General features: G+C 41.3%; 1 protein-coding gene across 1 annotated transcript in view; it reads right to left on the bottom strand.

Moving 5' to 3' along the window:
* LOC109417807 (ras-related protein Rab-8A) overlaps positions 1-12,676 on the bottom strand; it is a 28,813-nt gene extending 16,137 nt beyond the window's left edge. The window contains exons 1-3 of the mRNA XM_019691980.3: positions 11,702-12,676; positions 2,388-2,587; positions 2,217-2,309 (exon numbers count right to left, since the gene is read on the bottom strand). Coding sequence (XP_019547525.2) covers positions 2,217-2,309; positions 2,388-2,587; positions 11,702-11,825 — 417 coding nt within the window. The 5' untranslated portion in view covers positions 11,826-12,676. The remainder of the gene's footprint in view (positions 1-2,216; positions 2,310-2,387; positions 2,588-11,701) is intronic.
* Positions 12,677-13,429: the final 753 nt, after the last annotated feature.

The raw sequence follows: 13,429 nt of genomic DNA, 5'->3' as shown, positions 1-13,429 counted from the left end.
TACTCTTCAAAATATGTTGTTGAAATATTGTCGGTCATCTAGCTGCTAATAATTTCTGTAAAAAAATCAATTGAAATGTTACTTCGGTCATAATTAGCTTAAATCTATTGATTTGCGAAAAAATCTGAAGAGAGCTTTGCTAAAAATCTATTTATCGATCAAATTGTATTAACTGTTCGTTTCGAAGCCTGTTAGTACACATTAAAATTGAGCTCATAGAGTTCCTTCGTCAGCAAGCATACTTTGCATTATCGGGATTACGTGAGTTACATAATACATTTAGTATACAACTTCTGTGCTGATAATGAACTTAATCAGATCATCACAATCACTAAAGGTATTATGCAGAGACGAACCAGCCAAGGGCTGAAAGTCTCTCTAATAAAGACAAATCAATCAAAGGTATTATGCGTTTATTCTGTAAGTCGTTTTCTTCGACTAAATATTCTGAAATAACATGAATAAAAGAAGGGCAAATTATGATGAGCGTGTTCATAGTTGAGTGCCATATCATTTTCAATCAGTACAATAGAAAAGAATGTCCCATATTTAACAGCAGAGCAAACTTCATTGAAGCATCATTAATAATATATTATCTCAAAAATTCCATGACAAGAATGAATGTACAATATCAATAAGGTATGAAAATATATAATATCTTGATATCTTTATCCATCCCCAAATTTTCTCAAATCATAAAAGGTAAAAATATTAATCAGTCTTTCTAAAGCCTGTCAATTAGCACTCCTTGTACTCAGGATAACTTTCCACTACTTCGTTCCAATGACTAGTTCGGACAGTGAAATCAATAAAAAAATCATCATAAACTAGTACTAAAAATAGTATAATAAATATTTCGAGGAAACGGTCCATACGGGGAAACGGTTTTTCGGGGAAAATACTTTCGGAGAAATTTCAGTCGGGAAACTGGTTTTCGGGGAATAATCAGTAGACTCCACTTACTACCGCTAGAATGCAACAGAAAGTAACAAAAAGATAGGCATTCATATAGCTTGCAGACCACATGCACCAATCCTTCACGTTGTATTCTGCGAAAGTGACTCATCGCGCAAGGTGAAACAAACCCAGCAAATTAAATCTCTTCCCAAAGGACCCGCACAAGGACTTCACGTCCTTCCTTGCGGGCACAGCGCACTGCACTACAGGCAAGTGTGAATGACTGCTGCCACTCAGCCACGGTGGTAGTGAACTCTGCAACCTGAATAGCAAGCACTACCCCAGGTGAAATGGAGCGTGCCATTAGATATTCCGTGCGTCGCCTGTTTGTCTCGGTTAATATTCATTCAATTGCGAGTGCAATCGATGCCGCCGTCGTCGTCTGTATAGTAGGTAGTACCTATGCCAACAACGGCATAGCATACGATGTACTATACAACTTGTTGTTGTTGATTTTGTGGGGGGTGGTATATGGAATGTCCTTTCATTTTCACCACCTACATATAGCTGTTGCGAAAATGAACCAACTACATGCCGTGGAATTCTTTGTGTACAAAGTAATGCTAGGGTTGTCCCAACGAGTTCGTTTTACCGTCTCGTGTTGATCTATTGCTTAGCTGCTTTTCACGTTAATTATAGAAGGTGTAAAAATATGTCTTATTGCGACAACCATTTTCATACACTTATGGTATAATCATCCTACAGTGAACATGGGCATGGCGAAGAATAGTGGTATTCAAGCATTTGAGAAGTTAAAATTAGAAAAAAATCTGCCAATTGGAATCTCTAACTTTAGAATTACCCTATCAAACTGAGTCACCTTTATATTATTCACGAAATGGTTCATCAAACAAAGGATGGCTGATTTTTTTTCTTATATTTGGTTTAATTTTCGCATCACTTGATTTCATCCTGCATAAGCACACCACTAGAGCTTTATCGTAAAAACCACGTAACTAAACGAATTGCCCCACAGCCACGTGGGCGACCCACGTAATAAACTAGTACAAATTGAACGAACAGTTTTGCTGGTGTAATAAGTTTACCACCCGCAAAATGCCTCCCCCGGTTATGTATTCAGTAGCAAAGAAGGGACGGCACACGGTGGCGTCAAGATGAGATTAGCAAAATGGCACATTACTATGACTCAATTTCCATGTCTACTTTTAGCTACTCGTAGCCTTTTCCAAGGACACAGCAACAGCCTTCACTACGATTTAGATCGGAGAACGATTGCACTGCCCCTACTTGGTACTTACCTTATCTCCTCGATCCTTATCCACGGCCCGCTGCGGTGGGTTGCATTCGCACTTGTTACCCGCCAGCACCTTCACCACGTCCGGTGATGCGTTCTGAAATTAAAACGGCAATTACCATTATACGGACGCTGGGGTTAGGTAGGTAATTGAGTTTTATCCGCGTCTACATACCTCCTGAATATTGCGCAACCAGTAGGAAAGGTTGTTGAAAGACTCCAAACTGGTAACGTCGTACATCAGCAGGATGCCCATCGCTCCCCGGTAGTAGGCAGTGGTCAACGTGCGGAACCGCTCCTGGCCTGCGGTATCCCAAATTTGCAGCTTGATTGGCACTCCGTCTAGGTTGATGAGCTTCTGTTTGAAGTCGATTCCTGGGTAATGAAATAAAATCGATTACTTGAAAGTTTCATATTTGTTTGGCTTGGATATTAATGAAATTGTGTGTGTATTTTGAACACAAAGTGATACCACAAACAAATCCCAGAAGGAATGCCGAATAAATACCTAAAAAAATCCTTTTAGGATTTTCAAAAGCAATCCCTGAAGAAATTCCCGAAGAGATCTCAGGAGCAATCTTTACCAAAGTTCAGGAAGGAAGATCTGGAGGAATCACAGGAGAAAATCCTGGGAAGATTCTCAGGAGGAATGCACGAAGAAATACCGGAAAGAATCCCTGAAGGTATCTCGAGAAAATCTCATACCATTCAATCTTATCGCATTCCTTCACTCCAAACCCTCTACCTTAACGTCTTTGTCCTCCCTCTGCTCTATCCCACACTCTATCCTAATCCTCACTGTCTACCCTAACCATCTACCCTATCATTAACCCAAAATCTAGCGTCACCCTCCACCCTTACTCTTCATCCTACCATCTACCCTTCCGTCTACCCTATCCGCTACATATCCGTCTAGCCTATCCTCTATCCTTTCGTCTACCCTACCCTACCCTCTACCCTATCCTCTACCCTAACCCTTCACCCTACCCTCTACTCTTCCATCTACCGTAAATCCTAACCCCCTACTCTAAATCTCTAGCCTATCCTCTCTTCCCTATCCTTTTCTATCCTATCCCTATATTTTCTCTACCCTACCGTCTGCTCTACTCTATAGCCTTCCGTCTACCCTATCCGCTTCCTTTCCGTCTACCCTACCCTCTATACTTTCGTCTACTCTATCCTCTACCCTAACCCTTCACCCTACCCTCAACCCAACCCATCGCCCTACCGTCGATCCTAGCCCTCTACTCTATCCGGTACTCTAACTCTCTAGCCTACCGTCTACATTACTCTCTGCCCTAACCCTCTACTCTATCCTATACTCTATCCTCTACTCTATCCTCTACTCTATCCTTCACCCTAGCCTTCTATCTCACCGTCTACTCTACCATCTACCTTAACCCTATATTCTATCATCTACCCTAACCTTCTGCCAAGACCCCCAAACCGTTGAATCAAACCCTATTCCTACCATCTGCGCTATCTTCTACCTTACTATCTACCAGGCGAAGGCATACGACAAGGGAAAACCTATGGAGCATGGGTTTGATGACGACGATGGGTTGACATTCGTCCTGTTCTGTTTCCTGAGTAAGGAAGTGTGAAACCGAGCTGAAATGGCAAGCGGACTAACAGTACGCTTTCCTCCGTCCCGGTAGAACCTTGGAAGGCCTCCGGATACGATCGACATAGGTACATCAAGTTTGATGAGTAGTAGTAGGCTCGGATGTAACATTCCCGCCTTACGCTGATCTGGCTCTAGACACGAGCCCCCTGAAGTAACGTGTTCAACCCTCGCTTGACTTCTCTGTTTCCTAGACTAGCGACTACGTATAACGGATGGAGATAGCGGCAGGAGCGGCAAATGCGTTAGCAAGAACAGGGTTGGCAAGGACACAACCATCGCAAACCCAACAAGAGCAAGTGCAAATGCAACATGTGCAAGAGCATGAACAGCAGTAGAGCGCCTGGTTGAGAGGATCAAAACTACCAAGGGTGGAGGCAGCAGAACAGCTGATAGATGAGCTGCACGAATACGTCGATAAAAGAAGTGACGTGCAAAAAGACATCAAAGTGTTGGTGATTAGGATCCAAGGGGGTTAAGGAGTGGACGAATATGGCACAGAGAACTGAAACAGCTAGCAGACGGAGCTAGCAGACAATAATACAAGTATGGGGAGACGAACCACAAAAGCGCGAATGGTAGAATCCATCACAACTGCGCAGGAAGTCATTGTCGTGGGAAGTATCCCTCAGAGGATGCAAACTACGCCATTCTTCATGCCGAAGAGGCCAAGGGCTCCAAGAAACATGAGGACGCTTCCGTCACCGGTACTCACAACACTTTTTGTATGTGTGTGTCTAATTCGAACTCTTGCCCCACCACTGGGGCAAAAGTTCGAATCTAGTGTTTAAGGTATTTCGCTAACCGTAGCACACTATTTCGACGCTTTGGTAATTGGAATATCTAAAAACAATTAATATTTGATGTTGGAACTGGAATACACTTTAAAGTTTGATCTGGATTTTACCCAAATCAGGGTTTAATTTACTTCACCAAAAATTAGTAGTTTTCCGCCAAATTCAGATAAAACAACATTTTTTTTAACTTTGATCGAATTTTCTTACTTATTCTATCATTTTTAGAGATAATATGTACATTTTGCAGATTTTTAGGTTTTTGTCTAAAGTTGCCACATGACTCGAACTCTTGCCCCACAATCCAAACTTTTGCCCCACTATGTGTAAAATATGATTTCCTAATCTTTTTTGCAAAAAGTTATATATGCTAAAGCATCTTCAAAATAGACCTAATTACGCCCCAAAATAAAATATCGAATTAGATTTCATTACAATTCCATTCCATGCGTTGGAAGGACCATCGCATATTACAATTTTTTGATCAAAAACAAACATTTTGTCATAACTTTTCGAAATATTGATAAATTTTCATAATTTTTGGAGTGAAAGACTCTTTTTCAAAAAGGCTTCGAACAACCTTGACACGCGAAAGATATAATTTGAATTAAGCTCAAAAACTTCAAAAGAAACTCTTGCCCCACTCGAACTTTTGCCCCACTTTACTCTATGCGGAAGATGTACGCATCATGCGGACGAATCTGGATCTGAAAAAGCTATGCGCAGACGTGCAGAAAATCAGACGTAGCCGTAATGGGGAAAAGATCCAGGAGATTATTTAAAAGAGTTCCAAAAGCCAACAGCTCCTCCTACAAAGAGCTTACAAAGAAAGCTAAGGTCGGCAAGGTCGAAGTCGGAGCCCTGTGCCCGGAAGCAGTCCTCCAATACAAAGACTTGGACGAGATCACATCGGAGGAAGAGAAACGGGCCTTCTGACACGAAGTTGACATCGATTAAGGATTACCGGGGATAATCCTTGAAAGAATGGTAGAGACCAACCAGCCAAGGGCTGAAAGTCTCTTTAATAAAGACAAATCAATCAATCAATCAATTGAAAGAATCTCCAATTTGCCTCCAATACAAAGACTTGGACGAGGTCACATCGGAGGAAGAAGTAGAGTTAGCCATGAAGGAGCAGTGTGAGCCAGACGAAGTCCAGATGACCATCCACATGAGAAACGGGCCTTCTGGCACGAAGTTGGCATCGATTAAGGATTACCGGGAATACTCCTTGGAAAAATCTCTGGAAAAATCATCAAATGAAACCTGAGAAGAATGAATAAAAGAATCCTGGGAAGAATTCCTGAAGGAATTCCGAAAGTAATCCATGTAGGAAACCTGAAAGAAATCCTTAAAAGGAATCGCTAAATAATCTGAGAGGTTTCCCTGGAAGAATCCCGGGAGAAATCTCTGTATAAATCTCAAGAGGAATCCCTGTTGGAATTATTGAAAGAATATTCTTAAAGAATTATTCCCAAGATTATTAATGTAGAAATCCCGGAAGAAATACTAGAAGAAATCCCCGAAGTAATCCTGGAGGAAATCTCTGGAAAAATCCCAGAATCAATTCATCAAGAGAATTCGGAAAGAATCAATGAAGGAATCACAGGAGAAATTTCTAAAGCAATCCATGAAATCATCCAGGCGGAATCCCAAAAGGAAGAATACCAAGAAAATGCCAGAAAAAATGCCGAGAATAATCATTAAAAGAATCTCGCGAAGAATTCAAGCAGAAATACCTAACCGAATCTAGGAAAAAATCCTGGATGAATCCTGAATATTCTAGAAGTATCGTAGAATAAATCAATGAAGGAATCTCGTGAAGAATTCCACAAGGAGGTCCAGGAGAAACAAACAAAGGCATTCCGGTAGAAAATCCATGAAGAATCTCTGATGTCACACGAAAGAATTTCAGGAGGACTGCCGGAATGAATCCCGGAGGAAGTCCCTAAAAGAATCCCGGCAGGAATTAATAAAGGCATTTTGGAAAAATTCCAGAAAAATAATTATTGGACGAAATTCTTGACAGTATCTTGAAGAAATCCCTGAAGGAATCTCAGGAGAAATTCCCAAAAAAGCCTGGGAAGGATCAATGAATGAGTCTCGAGAAAAATCCTTAATGGAATCTCTGGAGAAATCCTGGTAGAAATGCCCTAGAGGAATCCTTGACAGAAACTCAGAAATTTTTTTTAAATAAACCCCGGCAATATCCAAATGATATATCAATGAAGAAATCCCGACAAAAATGTCTGGAGATATCTCTGAAAATATTCAAGAAAAACTCCTAAATAAATCTCCAGCTGAATACCAGAAAGAATTTCGGAAGAAATCCTCGTAGGTATCCCGGGAGAAATCAGTAAAGGAATGTTGAAAGGAATTTTTAAAGGAATCCCGGAAGAATCATTGAAAGAATCTGGGAAAAATTCCTAAAGGAATCCCGGAAGAGAACCAAGGAAGAGCCCTGGAGGAATCAATTGATGAATCTCTGAAGGAATCCCGGAAGGAAGCCCAGAAGGAAGCCCGAGGGAAAATTCAGGAAAAATCCTGATGCAGAAATCATCCATGAAAAAATCCCGGAAGAAACCTCTAGTCCTAATAGAATCTCGGGAAGAATAAATTAAGGAATCCCGAGAGAAATCCCTAAAGGAAACAATTTTTGAAAGTATTCCTTTGTGAATCTCGGGAGGAATCTCTGAAGGAAACCTGGGAGAAGTCCATGAAGAAATCCCGGGAGGAAACAAAGAAGGAATCCTAGCAGGAATTACTACATTTTTTATCTGTTTTAACCATTATGTGTCCGACAAACTTTTTGCTTTTTTTTACTCCGTGTATTTTAAATGGGTGCTGGGTACCCGGGTACCCTGTAGGCCACATAAGGGTTAACGAGATTTTTAGCCCTAGGCTAATTCATCTCGGGACATACGCTCTACTTCTTTTCCGAAGGAAGAACTCACATTTTACGAGTTTGGCGGGAGTGGAATTCGATCCCAGGTCCTCGGCGTGATAGTCAAGTGTTCTAACCATCACACCAGGTCCGCTCCATTACTAAATTAGGCCGTTACTAATATTTATTTCACTTTTTGTCACACCACTCTTTGACCAGTCGAAGGGGGATAAAAATAACAAAGTATTTAATCTGAAAAATATTAAAAACTCATCGGATTTGTTTAAGATTTTTTAGCGAGACCCGATATTTTGATAAATATGTTTTATCTGCCCCCTCAAAATGCATAATCCGTTCAAAAATGTTTAAAGGAAGGGGAGACAAAAAGTTAAAACTAAATTTGTATCCGCCTTAATCCCGGGAAAATTTCCTGAATTAAGCCCGAGATAAACACCTAAAGGAATCCCGGAAGAAAATCCAGGAGGAACCTTTGAAGGAATCCTATAAGGAAGATATTTGTTAAAAAAAAAACCGGAAAAAAAATGCAGGAGGAATTCCTGAAAGAATTTTGAAAGAACCCCGAAGAAATCCTTGGAGGAATTGCAGGAGGAGTCCTTAAAATAATACTTGAAAGTATTCCATAAGTTATCATGAATGCAAAAACTTTAGGAATTTCGGGAGAAATCCTAGGACGAATTCCTAGAGAACTCACTGAAAAAATACAAGATGAAGCCTGGTAGGAATCCTAGAAGAAATCCATGAAGACTTATCGGGAGGAATTACAGAATATATTTATAGAAAACCCTGAATCCATGTATGTCGACAAAGGTATCCGTGATATAGATTACATCAAGTGGGCTAATTTTCAACAGGACATCTTTTCGACACACGCATCTTATAAACTGAAACGGTTTTATTGAAGACGCCATCGGTGAAGAAAATCTGCTTCCAATCGCGGAAAATTATCATACATTAAATCTGCAATCATTTCCCAGCTTCCAACAATCTCATTTCCCGCTAGACGTCAGAATTTCAACACGATTATAACGATGATAAGGCAGCGTAGCGTGTGGATGGCGCAGTGCCGGCGAAACCACTCAGACAGTCATCACGTCGTATAATTTTCATTTTGCATGCATGCATCTCCTGTGTATACTGTATGAAATCGCAACATCAGGACATCAGACTGATATCCTTTGATGTTGTTATCGCACGGCTGAACTCGCGTTAAGAGACGTTGTTGTTGGCGTAGTTTAACAGGAAATCCAGGATATCATAGCACTGCCTGGAGGAGATGTGGAACAACGACTTAAATACTGATCCTTTGAGAGAATAATTTGCAATGTCTTGTACAATGTCTATTATTTTGAAAGTTTATGTAAATTATGGATGCCGTTAATTGTAAGGATGTTCAATCGCACATGACATCTAAACATCGTAATACTAATACTAATAATAGGGAGTTTTAGCATTCTTTTTAATACCAAATGTCAAGTGATTTTGTTCTCTAAAATAACATAATTTCGATTCCAAAATACATACATCTCGTCAGCTCACACCATAATCATCACCGAAATACATATCATCATAGCTCATTCTTCGTTCGTCATCCAGGATCAGTGGACATGAAAGACACAAAATAAAACAGCACAGCCGAGACGAATTTAACGACACCAGCGGACTTTTTATGATGTTTGTCCGTGCCCTTCAGACTGAAGGTACCTACCACCCTTGCAACCACCACACCAGATCAGGAAGCGGAAAATTACAGACGTGCAAAATTTATGTCCTACCTAGCATATGCTGGTTTTTCGGCAAAGCTGGAGCTTTCGGTTTGATGCCGGGTGTTATGTATGTACCGTAACTATGTCTTTGTTTGACATATGTAGACAGTGTAGATTGAAACGTTTGTTACGTTGACCAGCAGCATTCATAGCGGATATTGGAAGTCGTAGGAAACTGACCATAAGGAAGCGATTAAGTTTCGTAACAGATCAAAACAAATTGCCAGTTGGTTATTGCCTAGTGACCACCAAGCAGTTCTAAAACTGAAGCCTCACCAGCTGAGGGATGAAAGCGATCTAAAACTCATTTGTGTTTCCGCCTCCAATACGCTATAAACTCCAGCTAGTTTGTGTGACTTTTTATGCCCTGCATAAAAAGAGGGAGGGCTATTCAAAACAAATATTGCGCTTAAGAAAATATGGCAGTATGGCAACGGTGGGCCCAGTTGGAGTTTATAGAGGAGGGCAAAGGAAGTTCAGTCAGAAAGTTCCAAAGGGTTTCAGGGGAGTACCAGGAGATCTCAGGAGCAGTTCAAGTGCAAGTCCCAGGGGATGTATGTACAGATTTATCTGTATTATACAGATTTTTGAGGATTCGTACAGATTTCGTTTTACATGAAAAACAGATATTTGAACTAGAGGGACTATTAAATAAAATTTTTATTTTTATATGGCATACAGATTTTTCAACTTAATGTTGTATGGAATACAGATTTTTGAAAAAGTGTTACAGGTTTTTTTTTTCAAATCAACTGACATCCCTGCCGGCAGGTCTCAGGGGATTGAAGGGGGTCTGAGGGTCGTTTGGGATTTCAGGGGCTCTGAGGGGATACAGGAGGTCTCAAGTGCGCTTCAGGGCTTTGCAGGAGCGTTTCCGGGATCTCAGTGGTGTTCCTGCCTACAGGAACGCTTCAAGGGGTCTCAGAGGGCTCCAGGGGAGTTCCAGAGGGTCTCAGGGGCATTTCAGAGGTTGTCAGGGGGTCCCAAGAGATCTCAGGGGCATTCCAAAATGGTCCCACAGGGTCTTAGGGTACCAGGAGGTCTTAGAGGTGCTTAAGGGAGCCTCAGAGACGTCTCAGGGGTCTCAGAGGCACTTAAAGAGTTCAGAGGAATTGAAGGGGATTCCAGGAGATCTCTGGGGCGCTTCAAAGAATCCAGGAGGTTTTACGGAGGTTTCAGGGGAGTTTCACGGGGTTTCAAGGGAGTTCCAGGTGATTTTAGGGCATACCAGGAGGTCTCAAGGGTATTCCGTCCCAGGGGGTCTCAGGGGATGCCGGGAGGTCTCAGAGGCTTTTTAGGGAGTGAGCCTTCAATAGGCTCTAGAAACACCCTGCAATCAAACGCCCCTAAAACCTCTCGGAAACCTTCCTGAAAACCCCTGAAATTCTCTCAAATGCCTTGAATAACCCTTGAAACTTCTTATAACGCCCTTTAAAGGCTCCTGAGCCCCCTGAATCGCTCTTAACTCTTTGGAGCCGCAGGGGTCGTATAAGACCCCAACACAAAATGGTTGTATAAATTCATCCATTCAATAAAACAGAATACTGTCTTCGGATAAGTAGTTGCAAATTGAGTCCTCTATTAAGAAAAAATCGGAATATTTGCATTTGAGACTTCACGGCCAACCTAGAACATCATGAACACCATAAATTTTGGAGAAACGAAATAATTGACATACCAATTGTTCTAAAAGCTGAATTTGGACATAGGTTACGTTCATATGTATTCATTTAGGCGTCAAGAATATTGAAAGGTGTTTCATATTATGTGATGTTCTATGTGTTCCAAACTATCCTGTAGTGAATCATTTTATGTATTTTCGCCATAATCAGGGCTGAATCTAAGGGGGGGGGAGGTTCCTGGGCACTCACATCTTAGGGGCCACCAGCGCTCTGGTTTTACATTAATTAATTAAAACCAGTTAAATATTAATGACTCATCTCATGCTAAACAAACGAGGCATGATTTTCACTATATCCAGTCAATTTGTCTGCTTTGTCTTTACGGTGACATGGGAGGACGCGACGTGTTATTTTTACTATTTTCTCTCTCTTTCTAATAATTTGCCTCGTGAATTTGAAGATGCTAAATTCAATTTTCACTGCAAATGAGCAAATGAACGATAAAATTTGTGGTCCATAAGAGCAGAATGTGAGATTTTCATCTTATTATCAACAAAGCAATGGGGGACGATTCAACTACCCGTCCTATCTGCCCTTATAAATGACATGGGTATTGCCGAATCATTTGCAACAGATCCAGTGTTGAACGTTGGTTGTACTCTCTAATGAAATGTGAACTTGGGTAAACCTGTTCTGCTACAGTATAGTCAGCTGACAGGGTCCTGCCGCGCTCTATTTGAGAATTTTCCTGTAATCCATATGTCCCAATCGATACACTTACCTATTGTTGAAATGTACGTGTCGTAATATCTTTCATCGCAGTACCGATGAACGATGCACGTTTTTCCCACGTTGGAGTCCCCTAGCACTAGCACCTTGTATGTCGCTGCGAAATCCAGAGCCATCCTGTATCCTTCTTGCTCTGCCGAATTCGGAGTGTTATTTCAACTCTATGTTGGCAGATTTGGTTGCCGTGTCGCCGCGTCTGTTCAAACTATTTGGCTTTACAGCTTCCTGAATCCTTCCGTTTTCGGGAGATTAGTACCACTCTACACAGAAGCACACAATTCCGACAGCTTGAATAATTGAATCACCATTCGCCAATTCCACTGTGTACTTATTTGCTTGATATCCCACTGATGGATGTCGTGCTTTATCAGCAAAAGGCTTTTTTACAAAATCGATTGACTGTTTGCCAATTTTCTTCCTTCACTATGCTCGAAGCTTGGCAGTTCGCCCACGGGCAGGACTGTTGTTGACGGAGAACACTTCTTTTCACTTCTTTGTTCCGGCGAACAGCCGATTGGGGAAACAAAACTTCTTCACACAGGAAGTACACCGAATGGGAGGAAACAGTTTTCCACTCATCAATAATGCACTCGCGAAGCTATCTTGTTTTTTTATGGGTTTTACAGACGAAACTAGATGATTACATCTTTCGATTCTAGGAATTAGGAACGGGTTTCGAAATAGATTTGACTGCGCCCGTGAACGACTATGGAAATTATTCTTCAGCGGAATTTTCCCAAACAGATCAAACCAGACTCTATCCAAATCCTATATCCCGATCCAGCCCAAAACTGAAAACCCTAAAATTTTCGTTCCTGGCCAGAGCGACGACGACAACGGCAGTCAGCACCAGTAGGTACCAATGAGAGACAGGAGTGACTGATGCTATTGGGAATGATTCAACAAACAACTTTTATGAAAAATCGATACGACTGGGGCGCATGCGTTACATCATCTGTTTGGAGAGGCGGCGATGAACACTGACTGGACATGGAACAACGAAACGGTCCTGCTTGCGTTTGCATTTCGTCCTGGCGACCGACGACGGCGTCAGCGGTGGTGGCTGTGTACCCGGGAATGCAAAACAGCGAGACCAGATGACGGCGATAAGGAGGTGGTAATGCATCGAAGTTTTGAATTAGGAAGATAAGATGCTACTTAGGAAGTACTTGTAACAAAATGAATCATTTGTAGTGTTTTAACATTCAGAAGTACACGTGTATTACGACAACAAAGTAAAACTAAACATCAAATCTTATATGTTTCTGGTTTTTTTTAATTTCCGGTTCTAAAGATTCGAATTTTCTCAATCTCATACATGGTAACAATCACTCTGAAATTCCAATTATGGGGACGCATGGTATCTCACAAGATGGGAATCATGATTACACATTTTTGAAACGCCTATTTGGTAGATTTTTTGACCAAAATAAAACAGCACTTTTGGCGGTTTTGGGAATTAGTTGTACTGGCTATTACTGGAACAGCTACTTATCTGTGTTTGTTTTCTTGAGCGGATAATCCAAAGTTCGCTAAACCTCCATAAAAAACTAGTGGACCCTTAGCCACGCCGCCATGATACTCCCATAGATCTCCTGGAACACCTTCAAAGGGCCCATGATACCCCCATGAAACCCCTTTAAGAACCATTCAGATCCTGTGTAACGCTCCGAAAACCCATATTTTAAACACGTTCAAAACTGAACTGCCCATATTTGCA

The sequence above is a fragment of the Aedes albopictus genome, chromosome 2 (genome assembly GCF_035046485.1).
Source record: "Aedes albopictus strain Foshan chromosome 2, AalbF5, whole genome shotgun sequence".
In the NCBI taxonomy this organism is placed as follows: domain Eukaryota; kingdom Metazoa; phylum Arthropoda; class Insecta; order Diptera; family Culicidae; genus Aedes; species Aedes albopictus.
The sequence above is the reverse complement of the archived record's forward strand: the minus strand, read 5'-3'. Positions and strand labels throughout refer to the sequence as shown.